This window comes from Eptatretus burgeri, chromosome 7, assembly GCF_056783735.1.
Source record: "Eptatretus burgeri isolate ZD-2024b chromosome 7, Ebu_testis_v1, whole genome shotgun sequence".
In the NCBI taxonomy this organism is placed as follows: domain Eukaryota; kingdom Metazoa; phylum Chordata; class Myxini; order Myxiniformes; family Myxinidae; genus Eptatretus; species Eptatretus burgeri.
The window spans coordinates 101,745,466-101,757,838 of NC_140967.1; the positions used below are offsets into that span (position 1 = coordinate 101,745,466).

Here is a 12,373-nt window from a genome sequence, read left to right on the forward strand (position 1 = left end):
GAGGGGGTGCAAGGAGGGAGGGGGTGCAAGGAGGGAGGGGGTGCAAGGAGGGAGGGGGAGCAAGGAGGGAGGGGGAGCAAGGAGGGAGGGGGAGCAAGGAGGGAGGGGGAGGCAAACGTGCAGTGGAGTGTCAATGACGATTCATACCTTATCATCAAAATTATTCTGCATCGAAAAAAATTAATGTCTGAAATTATTTTTCTACTTGTCATACTAGAAATACAACCCAGAGCCAAACTCCCATCAGGACATCACCACCATCAAGAGACAGAGACACACATCTAGAGAGATGTGGGATAGGGGAGTAATCAATCACAGAGAAGATGTTATGTTTGTGGAGAGAAAGAACACAACACAACACAACCTTCAGGAATCGACACGTTGGAGTCAGTTTCATTCCCGACAACACTACGTACTGTATAACCCAGGAAGCTTGAGTAGCTTCCACCGAAAAACGTTACATCTATATAGATGTTTCAAGGAGATGATCACAAACATTAATCTTTATAAAACAGCTGTATGTGATGGGTGGAAAACAAAATTGGCTCGGTAATTTAAAAAAAAAAACACGTTAATACTGCAAACTGCTCAGAAATCAGGAATTAACAAATTTATTTTGCTTTGAAAAACTTACAAAAAGAAACGTATAACCTTTGTAGATCAAATCCAATAACCACATGCTTTAGAAACAGGCACGAGGACAAAGGAAAACTTGATAAAACCTCCATAAGAGACGGGATGAAAGTTTGCCACCTCGGCACCCGTAACAGGCATGGCATGTCCACACACCCATGGAGAGTCTGTGCAGATTCAAATCTACCCATATGTACCATGTTAGTGTGTGCTGTTGACGTACCTCTACCTTGTAGTAACTATTGACTACACATCCCGATTAGGACACGAACTGTGCTGTATAACTCTAAGTGGCTTAAGCACTCCAACGGAACACCTGGCTTGGCAAGCGATTACCAATTTCCATTGATTCTGTGGTAATTGGGACTACTTGCTGCGGAGGGATTGGCTCGGAAGGGTGCGGTGTGCAGGGAACCACGATGGCGGTGCATGTTACGTGGGCCTAGTGGAGTCTCCAATAAAGCTCTCAACTGTAGACGTGTCTAGACAATCTTCACACCCAGAAACACCCGTGCAATATCTGAATTGGACAAATCAACACTTTTTTGGAGTCGGAACTGCTGATACTTTCAAATCTTGAGTTTACATTTTGTAATAAGGATTAGTTTAAGAGAATCTATCAGTTATTCATATATGCAAATTAAATAAAGCCACCAACACTGGCGTCTCCAGGCGTTAATAAGCACTGCAATATACCCAGCGATTCATAGCTATGATGAACAGGCATTCGATGAGCAAGGAAAGTGAAAAAGCACCTAATTAATTTTATCGTTAAGAATCGTTGCGGCCTGTTCCTAGTCACAGCATGGTTGAGCAGGCCAAAAAAAAAGTGGCGGTTTCAGACCCCAGCATAAAGAAATGCCTTAAGACCCAGAGAGCGAGGTGGCCAAGGATCAGCTGATGATGGATACAATTAAATAAGGCCGTTAATTATCTTCAAAAGGGGTGTTTTAATTAACACAAACATCCAATTTTCACTCTTGCACTTCCTTGGAGCTTTCTTAGTATGTATGCAAAGTTTCAGGCTGTTCGGTTTTGTGGTTTTGGAGTTATGGGGGAGACACTTTTATTAGTATAGATGGGGCCAAAAAAAAAGAAAAATTTCAAAATGTTGTGGACTTGTAACAAAACTTGGTGGATGAGTTGGGTCAGTGAAACGCATTAGACTTTGGTAAAGGTAGGGATCAAGATCCGGCCAATCACTGCGATACAAAATGTAAACTGTTCAGCATGGCAGAGGTATGAACTCCACAGAATGCAGTTCTAGTTCTTATAAACTCCCAACCAACTTGCTCTGTTATTGAAAGTATAGCATAGGGTGGGAAGGGGGTTAGGAACAAATCATGTTTTACTTTTTGTCAAGGTTTGACATAAAACCTATCCCAAAAGCAATGAAGAAATCATACTATCGATGTATACGAGAAGTTGAAGGCCTGTGATGAAGCATCCCTGCAGGAGGGACCAAAAACTGCATTTTCCAACACGAGTCCACTCCAGCCAGCCAGAGGACGTTTCTAAAGTCGATACCAAGAGCTTCAATTCATTATCGTTATACCTTTAACTCGAGTACAACACATAATCCAAAAAAAATTAAAATGTGAAAGACCACCTGCACCATGTCTTGTTCGAGAAGCAGCCCCAATCAAAACCAAACAATTGGTTGAGATGCCAGGAACCATGAGAGCTTCAGACTGTTGGTAAGACTGGAGGGGAAATTGCAGTAGAAACAAACAGTCTCGTACAGGCCCAGCAGGTCGAACCAAGCACCAAACATGGCATGAAGAACCAGTCTTGCGGCGATGGTTAGCCTACCTCAAATCAACTTCAATCTAAGCACCAAGTGGTGCTGGTTGAAAAGGTGAATCTTGTTTTCTTTGGAGAAGGGTTCATGCCTAAATCACTGGAAAAATACTCCGCAGGAATAAAAGCAAATTTCATCCATCAGTTCTACACGAAGCATCTTAAAAATGCAAGCCAAATAAGGTGATGAAATTTTTTTTATATTTTTATTTTCTACTGCAGAACATAAATGACAAACAACTTCCATTCAAACAGAACGGGGTCGCAGATACCCCTGCATACAGAGTTTGACCCAAGCTTCAACAATTTATATCCTGGTATCAAGTTTAGCCCATTCCAAAGGATACTGGTAGATGGGGAAGAAGTGGCAACAGGTTGTGGTCAAAATTCCTACCACATTCATCTACAACAGAGCCCCAAAGCCATGCGAGTACAGGAGTAAGGGGATCAAGGGAGAATGATTAAAACGATGCGTATTACATTTTAAGGAACCAACCCACAAGGGGAAGTACACACCTGCATTTCAAGGATGGAAGATTAACAAGGAATCACAAGAGGGGTGGGGGTTCACAATGTAATGGGGAAGGCAGCAGTCAGGTGGTTTAAAGCAGAGGCAAATTAAATTTAGATAGGACAACAAGGAAGTGTACAATTGTAGAGGCAGGAGAAAAAAAAAAAAACTGAGGGTAACCAAGCAGAGGGAATCGTCTGACAGGTGAAAGAAGAAACCCGTGCACTCAGTGTGTCGGCAAATATACAGCCCCAAAACAAATTGGACAAAAAAAAAAAAAAAAAAAAGACATTAACCATTTGTAATTGATTAAAACAACGTGAACATATTTGCTTTAAATGGCCAGAAGGGCAATTCATTCAAAACCGCTTCATATTGAAAATGACAGAACAAAACTCAAAGTGTGCCTGCCAGCCATGGATAATGAGAGAAACAGCCAGACAAATGGTTACAAACATCTAAACTTGCAGAAACAAAAAAGGTATTTACAAGTTACATTGAATTATTTATTTAAATTAAAAAAAATAAACAAACAACAACAAAAAGCTGTTTAGTTTAAGTTGATCTACAACAGGCTGAAGGCCAAATGCAAACCAGACATGGAATGTGTCAGGGGGGGGGTTTGGGGTGGGGGGAGAAGAGAGATATAGAGAAATAGATAGATAGAGAGATATAATCTTGAACATGGTACAAATGTTGTTTCAGCGTGTGTGTGGTGTTAAAATTCACATCAAGCAGGTGTGATTTGATAGATCAAACTCTTCCAAGTTTATAAAGCTTCAGCTTGAGCCCACCCAGTCCCATCAACACCACGAAATAGACTTCCTGTTGCACAGCAGAGAACTCGGGTCTATAAAGGTCACATGTGCACAAACCTTTCCACATTCATTCACTCAACCACAGTTTGCTTCACAACCGCAGCATCAGAAGCTTTCACCATGGATTGCTGTTCTGTTGACTTATTGTCCGATTCCCCACCGAGAACCGAAGCATCCAGGTCCTTCTCTTCACTCTTCACGACCACGGCAGTCATAGGAGACAGGGAGTTGTTGGTTGCTTCCATAGCTTTATCAACCGCAGCTTCCTCACCAGCAAATGACTGTTCCACACCATGACATGGCGGTTTACCAGGTGACTGCTCTACCTCTAAACCAGGGAGCTGCTCCACCCCAGGACACAGCAGCTTACCAGGTGACTGCTCTACTGCTGAACCAGGTGGCTGCTCCACCCCAGGACATGGTGGCTCACCAGGTGACTGCTCTACCTCGGAACCAGGCGGCTGCTCCACGCCAGGACACGGCGGCTTACCAGGTGACTGCTCCATCTCTGAACCAGGAGGCTGCTCCATCCCAGGACATGGCAGCTTAGCAGGTGACTGCTCCATCTCTGAACCAGGAGGCTGCTCCATCCCAGGACATGGCAGCTTAGCAGGTGACTGCTCTACCGCTGAACCAGGCAGCTGCTCAACCCCAGGACACGGTGGCTTACCAGGTGACTGCTCTACCGCTGAACCAGGCAGCTGCTCCACCCCAGGACATAGTGGCTCACCAGGTGACTGCTCTTCCTCGGAACGAGGCGGCTGTTCCACCCCAGGACACGGCGGCTTACCAGGTGACTGCTCTACCTCAGAACCAGGCGGCTGCTCCACCCCAGGACAGGACGGCTTACCAGGTGACTGCTCTACCTCGGAACCAGGCGGCTGCTCCACCCCAGGACAGGACGGCTTACCAGGTGACTGCTCCACCTCTGAACCAGGCGGCTGTGCCACCTCAGGACACAGCGGCTTACCAGGTGACTGCGCTAACTCTGAACCAGGCGGCTGCTCCACCCCAGGAGACGGCGGCTTACCAGGTGACTGCTCTCCCTCTGAACCAGGCGGCTGCTCCACCCCACGACACGGCGGCTTACCAGGTGACTGCTCTACCGCTGAAGCAGGCGGCTGTTCCACTCCAGGACACGGCGGCTTACCAGGTGACTGCTCTACCTCTGAACCAGGTGGCTGCTCCACCCCAGGAGACGGCGGCTTACCAGGTGACTGCTCTACCTCTGAACCAGGCGGCTGCTCCACCCCAGAACACGGCGGCTTACCAGGTGACTGCTCTACCTCTGAACCAGGTGGCTGCTCCACCCCAGGACATGGTGGCTTTCCAGGTGGCTGCTCCACCCCAGGACATGGTGGCTTTCCAGGTGGCTGCTCCACCCCAGGACATGGTGGCTTTCCAGGTGGCTGCTCCACCCCAGGACATGGTGGCTTTCCAGGTGGCTGCTCGACCTCTGAACCAGGCGTCTGCTCCACCCCAGGACACGGCAGCTTACTAGGTGACTGTTCCACTTCTAAACCAGGCGGTTGCTCCACCCTAGGACACAGCGGCTTACCAGATGACTGCTCTACCTCCAAACCAGGCGGCTGCACCTCCCCAGGACACGGCGGCTTCTCAGGCGGCTGCACCACCCCAGGACGCGGTGGCTTCTCAGGCGGTTGCACCACCCCAGGATACGGCAGCTTCTCAGGCGGCTGCTCTGCCGCCAATTTATTTCTCTCCTTCTGCACACCATCTGGTGTCACCCAAGCAGTTTGACTTGTGTCAGCTTTGTAGTCACCAGGCCGTTCTGGCTTCACATCCTTCTGGTCGCTCAAGTTGTACTCCCTCCGTTTCCTGCTGAGGCGGCTGCCCATTGTTGGAAGCTGGTGGCATGAAAGGTGGGGGGGTAAGTGTGGAGAGGCAAGGACAAAAAAAAAGAAAGTGGGATGTGTGACTGACTGACGCACACACAATTATATTTTCAAAAATTCCACATTTCCAACCACCATCCATAATCGTCATCCTCTGCACAACATTAGTTCAACCTCCCTTCCAACTCACGCTTCAAGAAAATATAAACCACCCCTGCGTACATAATAAATAGATATCCCCGGATTCAAGCTCTGTCTGAGATAACCGTCGAGGGAGATAATTAGTCATCAAGAAAAAAAAAAGCCGTTCAGGGATCAGGGATGAGGGATGAGGAGGGAAGAACCTAAACTGAAGTCGAGATGTTTACAATACAGTAAACACGTGCAGCAGGAGCAGGTACCCGGTGAGGGAGAATAGATCCTTCCAAACCCACTACCTCATCCACATCGTGTTTACCTTGGCACAAAGAGACCGGCGACACGTCTCGTACGGCGAAAACCTTTTGTGGGAAAACGAGGGTTGTGGATCCAAAGGTTAAACACCAACCCCGAGAGGACACGAGATGAAATACAACTGTGGATTACAAACACCCGTGAAGACCGGGGCAAAAAATTTTTTTTTTTTTTTTACCCCCCAAAACCCAAACATTACCTCCCATTAAAACATCCACCAACCCCGCCCGTTCTTTTATATCGAACCAGCTGGGCGGGGCAAAGATTTGCAGATCGCACCCCCGACTTCCAATCCCCGCCCACTCTATTTGCTCCGCCCACTCTATTTGCTCCGCCCACTCTATTTGCTCCGCCCACTCTATTTGCTCCGCCCACTCTATTTGCTCCGCCCTACTTCCAATCCCCGCCCACTCTAATTTCTCCGCCCTACTTCCAATCCCCGCCCACTCTAATTTCTCCGCCCGTCATTATTTGCCACGCACTTATTCATCCCCGCCCACTTTTCAAACTCCTCCTTGTTTAACTTTTCCCGCCACTTTTCCCCCACGTGCATCATCAATGGAGTAATTTATACGAAGTCATTCTTTTAACTCACTAACTACCTGATCTCCTGAGTCCAATTAGAGTGAACTAACCGTTACCTCATCACATGATAGCTCTTGTAATGTTTCTTTGAACATTAAAGTTATTATTGCGATGCTCGAGATGCGATTGCAGCGAGAATGACTGAAGCTAATTGCCGAATGTTTCCAGTTTTTCGATCCTCGTGGAGGAGGATCTCGAAATCTTACTCACGTTGTTGTTCTTCCTCTTCTTCTTGTGGACTTTTTTGTTTCACAGCCTCCAGTTTTCATCGAAACTTCCTGAAACTTGCCGTATATATGTAAAAATTCCCTGCGCAGACAGTAACCATCTCCGATTTTTAAAATTCCTCCAAGAAAAAAAAAGTTATGACGTCATAATATCGCAGTTAATGGAAATCACCTAAAAAAAATTATCTCCGAAACTAGGCAAGCTGTTTGAATTTTGCTTGCGGGAATCGAACAGGGCATTAGAAGTTAGCACAGATATAATTTATCGCAAACCTGATGCATCACAATGACGTCATATTCGTTTTTATGACGTCATCATTAAGAGGACGAGGATCTTAGCTCATTACATAATACATAGATGACCCGTGAAGATTCCCTTGAGTTTTCTCCTCCGGGTTCGAATCCTCATCCAACAAAGACCACGAGGGTGCTTCGCAGGGAGGGGTCCACCTGATGACAGCATCTCCCTTTGGAGAGACTTTCAGCCGCTGCATCTCCCGTGGTGAAAGATTTGCATGTCTATGGAAAAGAGTAGGCCATTGTGTGCCGGCTACCAGAGGCTGATTCTGAAATGCGCTCTGTATTCGACAGAGAAGATCTCAGCAGCATGTACCACCACAAATTATGATGCAAGCTCGGGGCTCGGCGCTGCATACGAATGAGTGAACGAATGAATGATTGAATGATGGACCAGTGCGTTGTCATAGCAACAGCATATAATATGACTGTACCCTGCGACTTATAGCCTTGGATTTATGAATGAATGAATGTCCTTAATTTTTGAAATCGTCTCGCTCATCTTGCCAGGTAGGTGCTGCACACCTTGGCTTTGTCCTCTCGTCTCGTCCAAGTGTTTTTGTCTTTTTCTCCCCCGTACCGTTCGAGCCGTGTTGCTCTTTGGTGGTTGCAGAAGCACTTTCCTGCCAAGGGTTACATTAGGTGGTTTGCCTTTGCCTATCCCAGCGGTAGTCAGGTAATAATTTGTCAATTGCTCGAGGTACCTGCGATACCTCGCCTGCTCCACGACACACACACACACTGATGCTAATTGTGCACCTCCTTACCCTTGTGAACGCAGTCGGTCGTGCCATGGTCTTCAAGTTCTTGATGCACACACAGCTCCAGGAGCAGTCACCGAGTAACGTGAACCTAAATCTTTACATTCTTACTTTAATTTGTTGGGTTTTAGGCCTGAACCTCGAAAAGTGACACTTTCAACCGTTTATTTGAAATTTACAGAACATGTCCCACGGCCAGCTTGAGTTTTGTGTTTCGCCATCAAGCGAGTTTCGGAGCATCCCAGGTGAAGGTGGGTTTGGCCAGTCGGAGTACAAGGTCCTGTTTACCTGCACCAGGACTTGGGATGTGTTTCCACTGTTAATATGTACCGGGTGCTGCTTTCGTCTAGTTGTCTTGGCATTGTTAAAATATTTTTTGTGAAAACTTTTTTTTTCCTCTTTAGCTTTGCCTCGCTCACACCGACAAGCCCTTTGGACCAGTGTGACCAGTCCTCATTTTCATAAATGCCAAGGTGAGCCAATGAAAAAAAGCCAAGAATTCACAAGGTTTCAGAAAAGTGATGATAATAGAAAAACCTACACGCCAAGAATACCTATAGAAAACCAAGACGCCAAGGTGAACAACGAATAGCCAAGATCTTGTGAAAAAAAAAAAAGCCAAGGAGTGGTCACACTGCTTTGGAGCACATCTCGCCCCCATGACCCAATGGCTTACCTTTTAAAATCCCACAATTCCTCATCAATCACAGTTTATAAATCTCTCTTCTTGATAGTTGCCCTGCTCATTTTATCCTTCTGCATGAAGCACTTGATTGTAGTTCAAAAAAAACCAAAACCTATATAACGGTATATTCATTAGAAATGATCGATTGACCAATTAAATCAGCTGAGAGAAGCGTGGACCAGAAGGAAATCCAGACAACCGAAGCGAACAAGGAGCATGGTGGAAAAGGTCCGTCACATCAAATAGTGTCCACAATCATCGCCCGCACACTTGGGGCCAAATAATCAAATCTTCTTTCATCTGGAGCACAAGGGTGCTGGGTAGCATCATTGTCTGAGCCGTTGATGCAATGCCCTCTTGCTGGTTATGACAAGAATTTGGAATTTGTCCATGGTGCCGGCGATAGCTCGCCTACTCTTCGCAAAGGACACCCTGGGATCTTTAACATCCACTAACTAATGCGGGCAGATGGGACACCCGTTTAAACATCCATCAGGAGGGACAGCACACCCATTGACGGATGAATCACCCTGCATATGAAACACCAGTATGGCAGTTTATACCTGGGTCAGGATTCAAACCCAGGTTAGACGGCTTAGAGATGAGTGTGCGTACTTCGAGGCCATCCTGCCAGCCCACGCGATCAAATAACCTCAATGATTACAACCATCAGGTTATGAGAACCTTGGAAAGGACCGCGAAAGATCCTGGTGATACAGAAATCAAGTTAGAGGATCGATCAGACTCAAAATCATCATATTTGTTCACAAAATAGGACAAAGGAAAAACGTTTTTACAAATTTTATTCAATTGCACGAAACAAATGGAAAAAAAAAGCATTAAATTCTCATAAAACGTACAATGACGACCACAAAACGGGAAGTCACGCAGAGCCAAATGAAGAGCAGAGAAGCAAAAGATCTGGAACATGGTACAAATGTTGTTCCAGGTGTGTGTGTGTGTGTGTGTGTGTGTGTGTGTGGTGGTAAAATTCACATCAAGCAGAAGCGATTCGATGGATCAAACTCTTACAAGCTATAAACCTTCAATTGGAACCCTCCCATCAAATGGACTTTCTTCTGCACGGTCTGATCGAGCTGGGGTCTATAAAAGGGGTCACTTGTGCACAAACCATTCCAGGTTCCTTCACTCACAACCACAGTTTGTTCCACAAAGACAGCCACGTCAGGAGCTTTCACCACTGACTTAGTGTCTGATTCCCCACTGAGAACCGAAACATCCAGGTCCTCATTTGCTTCAGTTCACCACAGTCACAGCAGGGATGTTATTGGTGGCTTTTGCTGCCTCAGGTAGAGTCACCTCATTGGCAACCAGCTGCACATTTGTCTCACCACCAACTGGCTGCTCTACCTCTGGGCATGATGGTTTGTCAGATGTCTGCTCTACCTCTTGACATGATGGTTTGTCAGATGTTTGCTCTACCTCTGGATGTGATGGTTTGTCAGATGTCTGCTCTACCTCTGGACATGATGGTTTGTCAGATGTCTGCTCTACCTCTTGACATGATGGTTTGTCAGATGTTTGCTCTACCTCTGGATGTGATGGTTTGTCAGATGTCTGCTCTACCTCTGGACATGATGGTTTGTCAGATATTTGCTCTCCCTCTGAACATGATGGTTTGTCAGATGTCTGCTCTACCTCTTGACATGATGGTTTGTCAGATGTTTGCTCTACCTCTTGACATGATGGTTTGTCAGATGTCTGCTTTACCTCTTGACGTGATGGTTTGTCAGATGTTTGCTCTACCTCTGGATGTGATGGTTTGTCAGATATTTGCTCTCCCTCTGAACATGATGGTTTGTCAGATGTCTGCTCTATCTCTGGACATGATGGTTTGTCAGATGTCTGCTCTACCTCTGGATGTGATGGTTTGTCAGATGTCTGCTCTATCTCTGGACATGATGGTTTGTCACATGGCTGCTCTACCTCTGAACATGGCAGTTTGTCAGTTGGCTGCTCTATGTCTGCCACTTTGTCCTTGTCCACACCATCTGGTGTCACCACAGCAGTTTGATTTGTGTCAGCTTTGTAGTCACCATGCTGTTCCGGCTCCGCATTCTTCTGGTCACTCAAATTGTACTCCCTCCGTTTCTTGCTGAGATGGCTGCCCATTATTGAAAGGCTGGGAGAGTGAAGGGAAATTGGGGGGGGGGGAGGGGTAGGCAAGAAAGACTTTGAAATATGTGAAAACAAAAGTAAAAGGTTTTTTGGCGATATTAAAAAAAAAATTTTTAATTGGAGTCAGTCACCCTTACCACCCCGACTGCCTCCCTCCATATATCTATTTACCCATATTATCCCCCCCCCCCACCCCCACAACCCACTTCCCTTTTCTTCTTCCATTCATCAAAATAACATTCTACAGCACTTTGCTTCAGGTAAACCCCCACATTCAATTACCAACAAAGACCCCATACCAATGTATAAATCTACATCCACATCTCCCCCCTTCCATACATCAACTAGACCGACACAGCACCAGCAACCCAAAACTACCCTATCCCCATTATATCGAAAGCTAGACCTCCAACCCAACCAACCACCTGACCAATCAATATCAACAACCACACACCAGACCTTCACATCCACAATGCACCATCATCTCCCCAACCACACTCCCAATCCACATGGCCAAGCAGAAAAATAAATTGACCAACTCAGGCATTTAAATAAACAACGGGCGGGGTAGGGTGGAGGGGCGAAATGAGAAGATTCTGCAACTGAGAAACAAAGAACAACCGCAATCCAAACCTACCACTTCACAGCGCGTTCACCTCGGTCCAAAGGAGGTTAACGGGAGATCGGAGATACCTCGTGGAGCGGGAGGTTTTGCCCAGAAGCGAGGTCGATGAAGGTTAAGAACTCAACCCGAGTGAAAGAACCGTGGACTGTAACCAACCGAGAGAGAGGAACCACACCCTGCAAAGCTCAAGTGAAACCTAATCATAAAATACCTCGCTCGCCCTTTTATAATCGCTCAGTCGGGGCGGTCGACAGACTCGTGGGTCATACTCACCACGCCCTGCTTTCAAACTCCGCCCACCCTTTGCTCCGCCCCTTTCACTCTTTCAGCTCCGCCCCTTTCCTGGGAGTTTTGCCAGTCCTGCATAATCAGCGGCATACTTTATAATATGAGGTTATTCTTACAACTACTACCTGATCTCTGGAATACAATTGAAATTAACCAATTGTTAAATAATGACATCGTACTTTTTACATAAAAACAGATTTTTTACAGTTTCTTTTTTTACATAAAAACATACATTTGGGAAATTTTAACAGCTCTTTAGTGACTGAAATGATGTTGCGGTACAAAAAATGGACCAAGTTCCCAGAGGCAATTTTTTTTTTTAACCGAAGGTGAAGGAGGTAATGTTTTCACTCCGTCTGTCTGTCTGTCTGTCTGTCTGTCTGTCTGTCTGTGAACAGGATATCTCAAAAAGTTGTGGACGGATTCGGACGAAACTTGGTGGGTGAGTCGGTTAGGCGTGAAGAACAAGCCGATTAAATTTTAGTTCAGGTCCGAATACAGATCCTGCCTATCAGTGGGATAGAAAACGTAAACTAATCAGTTTGGCAGAGGTATGCACTCTGCCGAGTGACCGTTCGAGGTTAACATGCAGGGGGGTGGGATATGGATGGAGGTGAGATCATCACTGAGAAGAGAAGGCTGGGGGAGTGTGGAAAGAGGGGGAAGAGGGGTCAGGATAGAAAAGCAAGGGAAGG

General features: G+C 46.2%; 1 protein-coding gene across 1 annotated transcript; it reads right to left on the reverse strand.

Moving 5' to 3' along the window:
- Positions 1-2,633: 2,633 nt before the first annotated feature.
- LOC147023926 (uncharacterized) lies at positions 2,634-11,885 on the reverse strand. Its single transcript, XM_085890361.1, has 3 exons — positions 11,403-11,885; positions 9,887-10,769; positions 2,634-5,630 (listed from the first exon to the last, which is right to left on the reverse strand). The coding sequence occupies exons 2-3, from the start codon at positions 10,757-10,759 to the stop codon at positions 3,834-3,836; spliced, it is 2,670 nt and encodes an 889-aa protein (XP_085746487.1). The 5' UTR covers positions 10,760-10,769; positions 11,403-11,885; the 3' UTR covers positions 2,634-3,833.
- Between the last annotated feature and the right edge of the window lie 488 nt (positions 11,886-12,373).

Excerpts from the sequence above, each read along its gene's own strand:
- LOC147023926 (XM_085890361.1), bottom strand. The coding sequence starts at position 10,759 with ATGGGCAGCCATCTCAGCAAGAAACGGAGGGAGTACAATTTGAGTGAC. Across the intron at positions 5,631-9,886 it reads CTGCTGTGACTGTGGTGAAC|CTTCCAACAATGGGCAGCCG; the intron begins TGAAGCAAATGA and ends TCATGCCACCAG.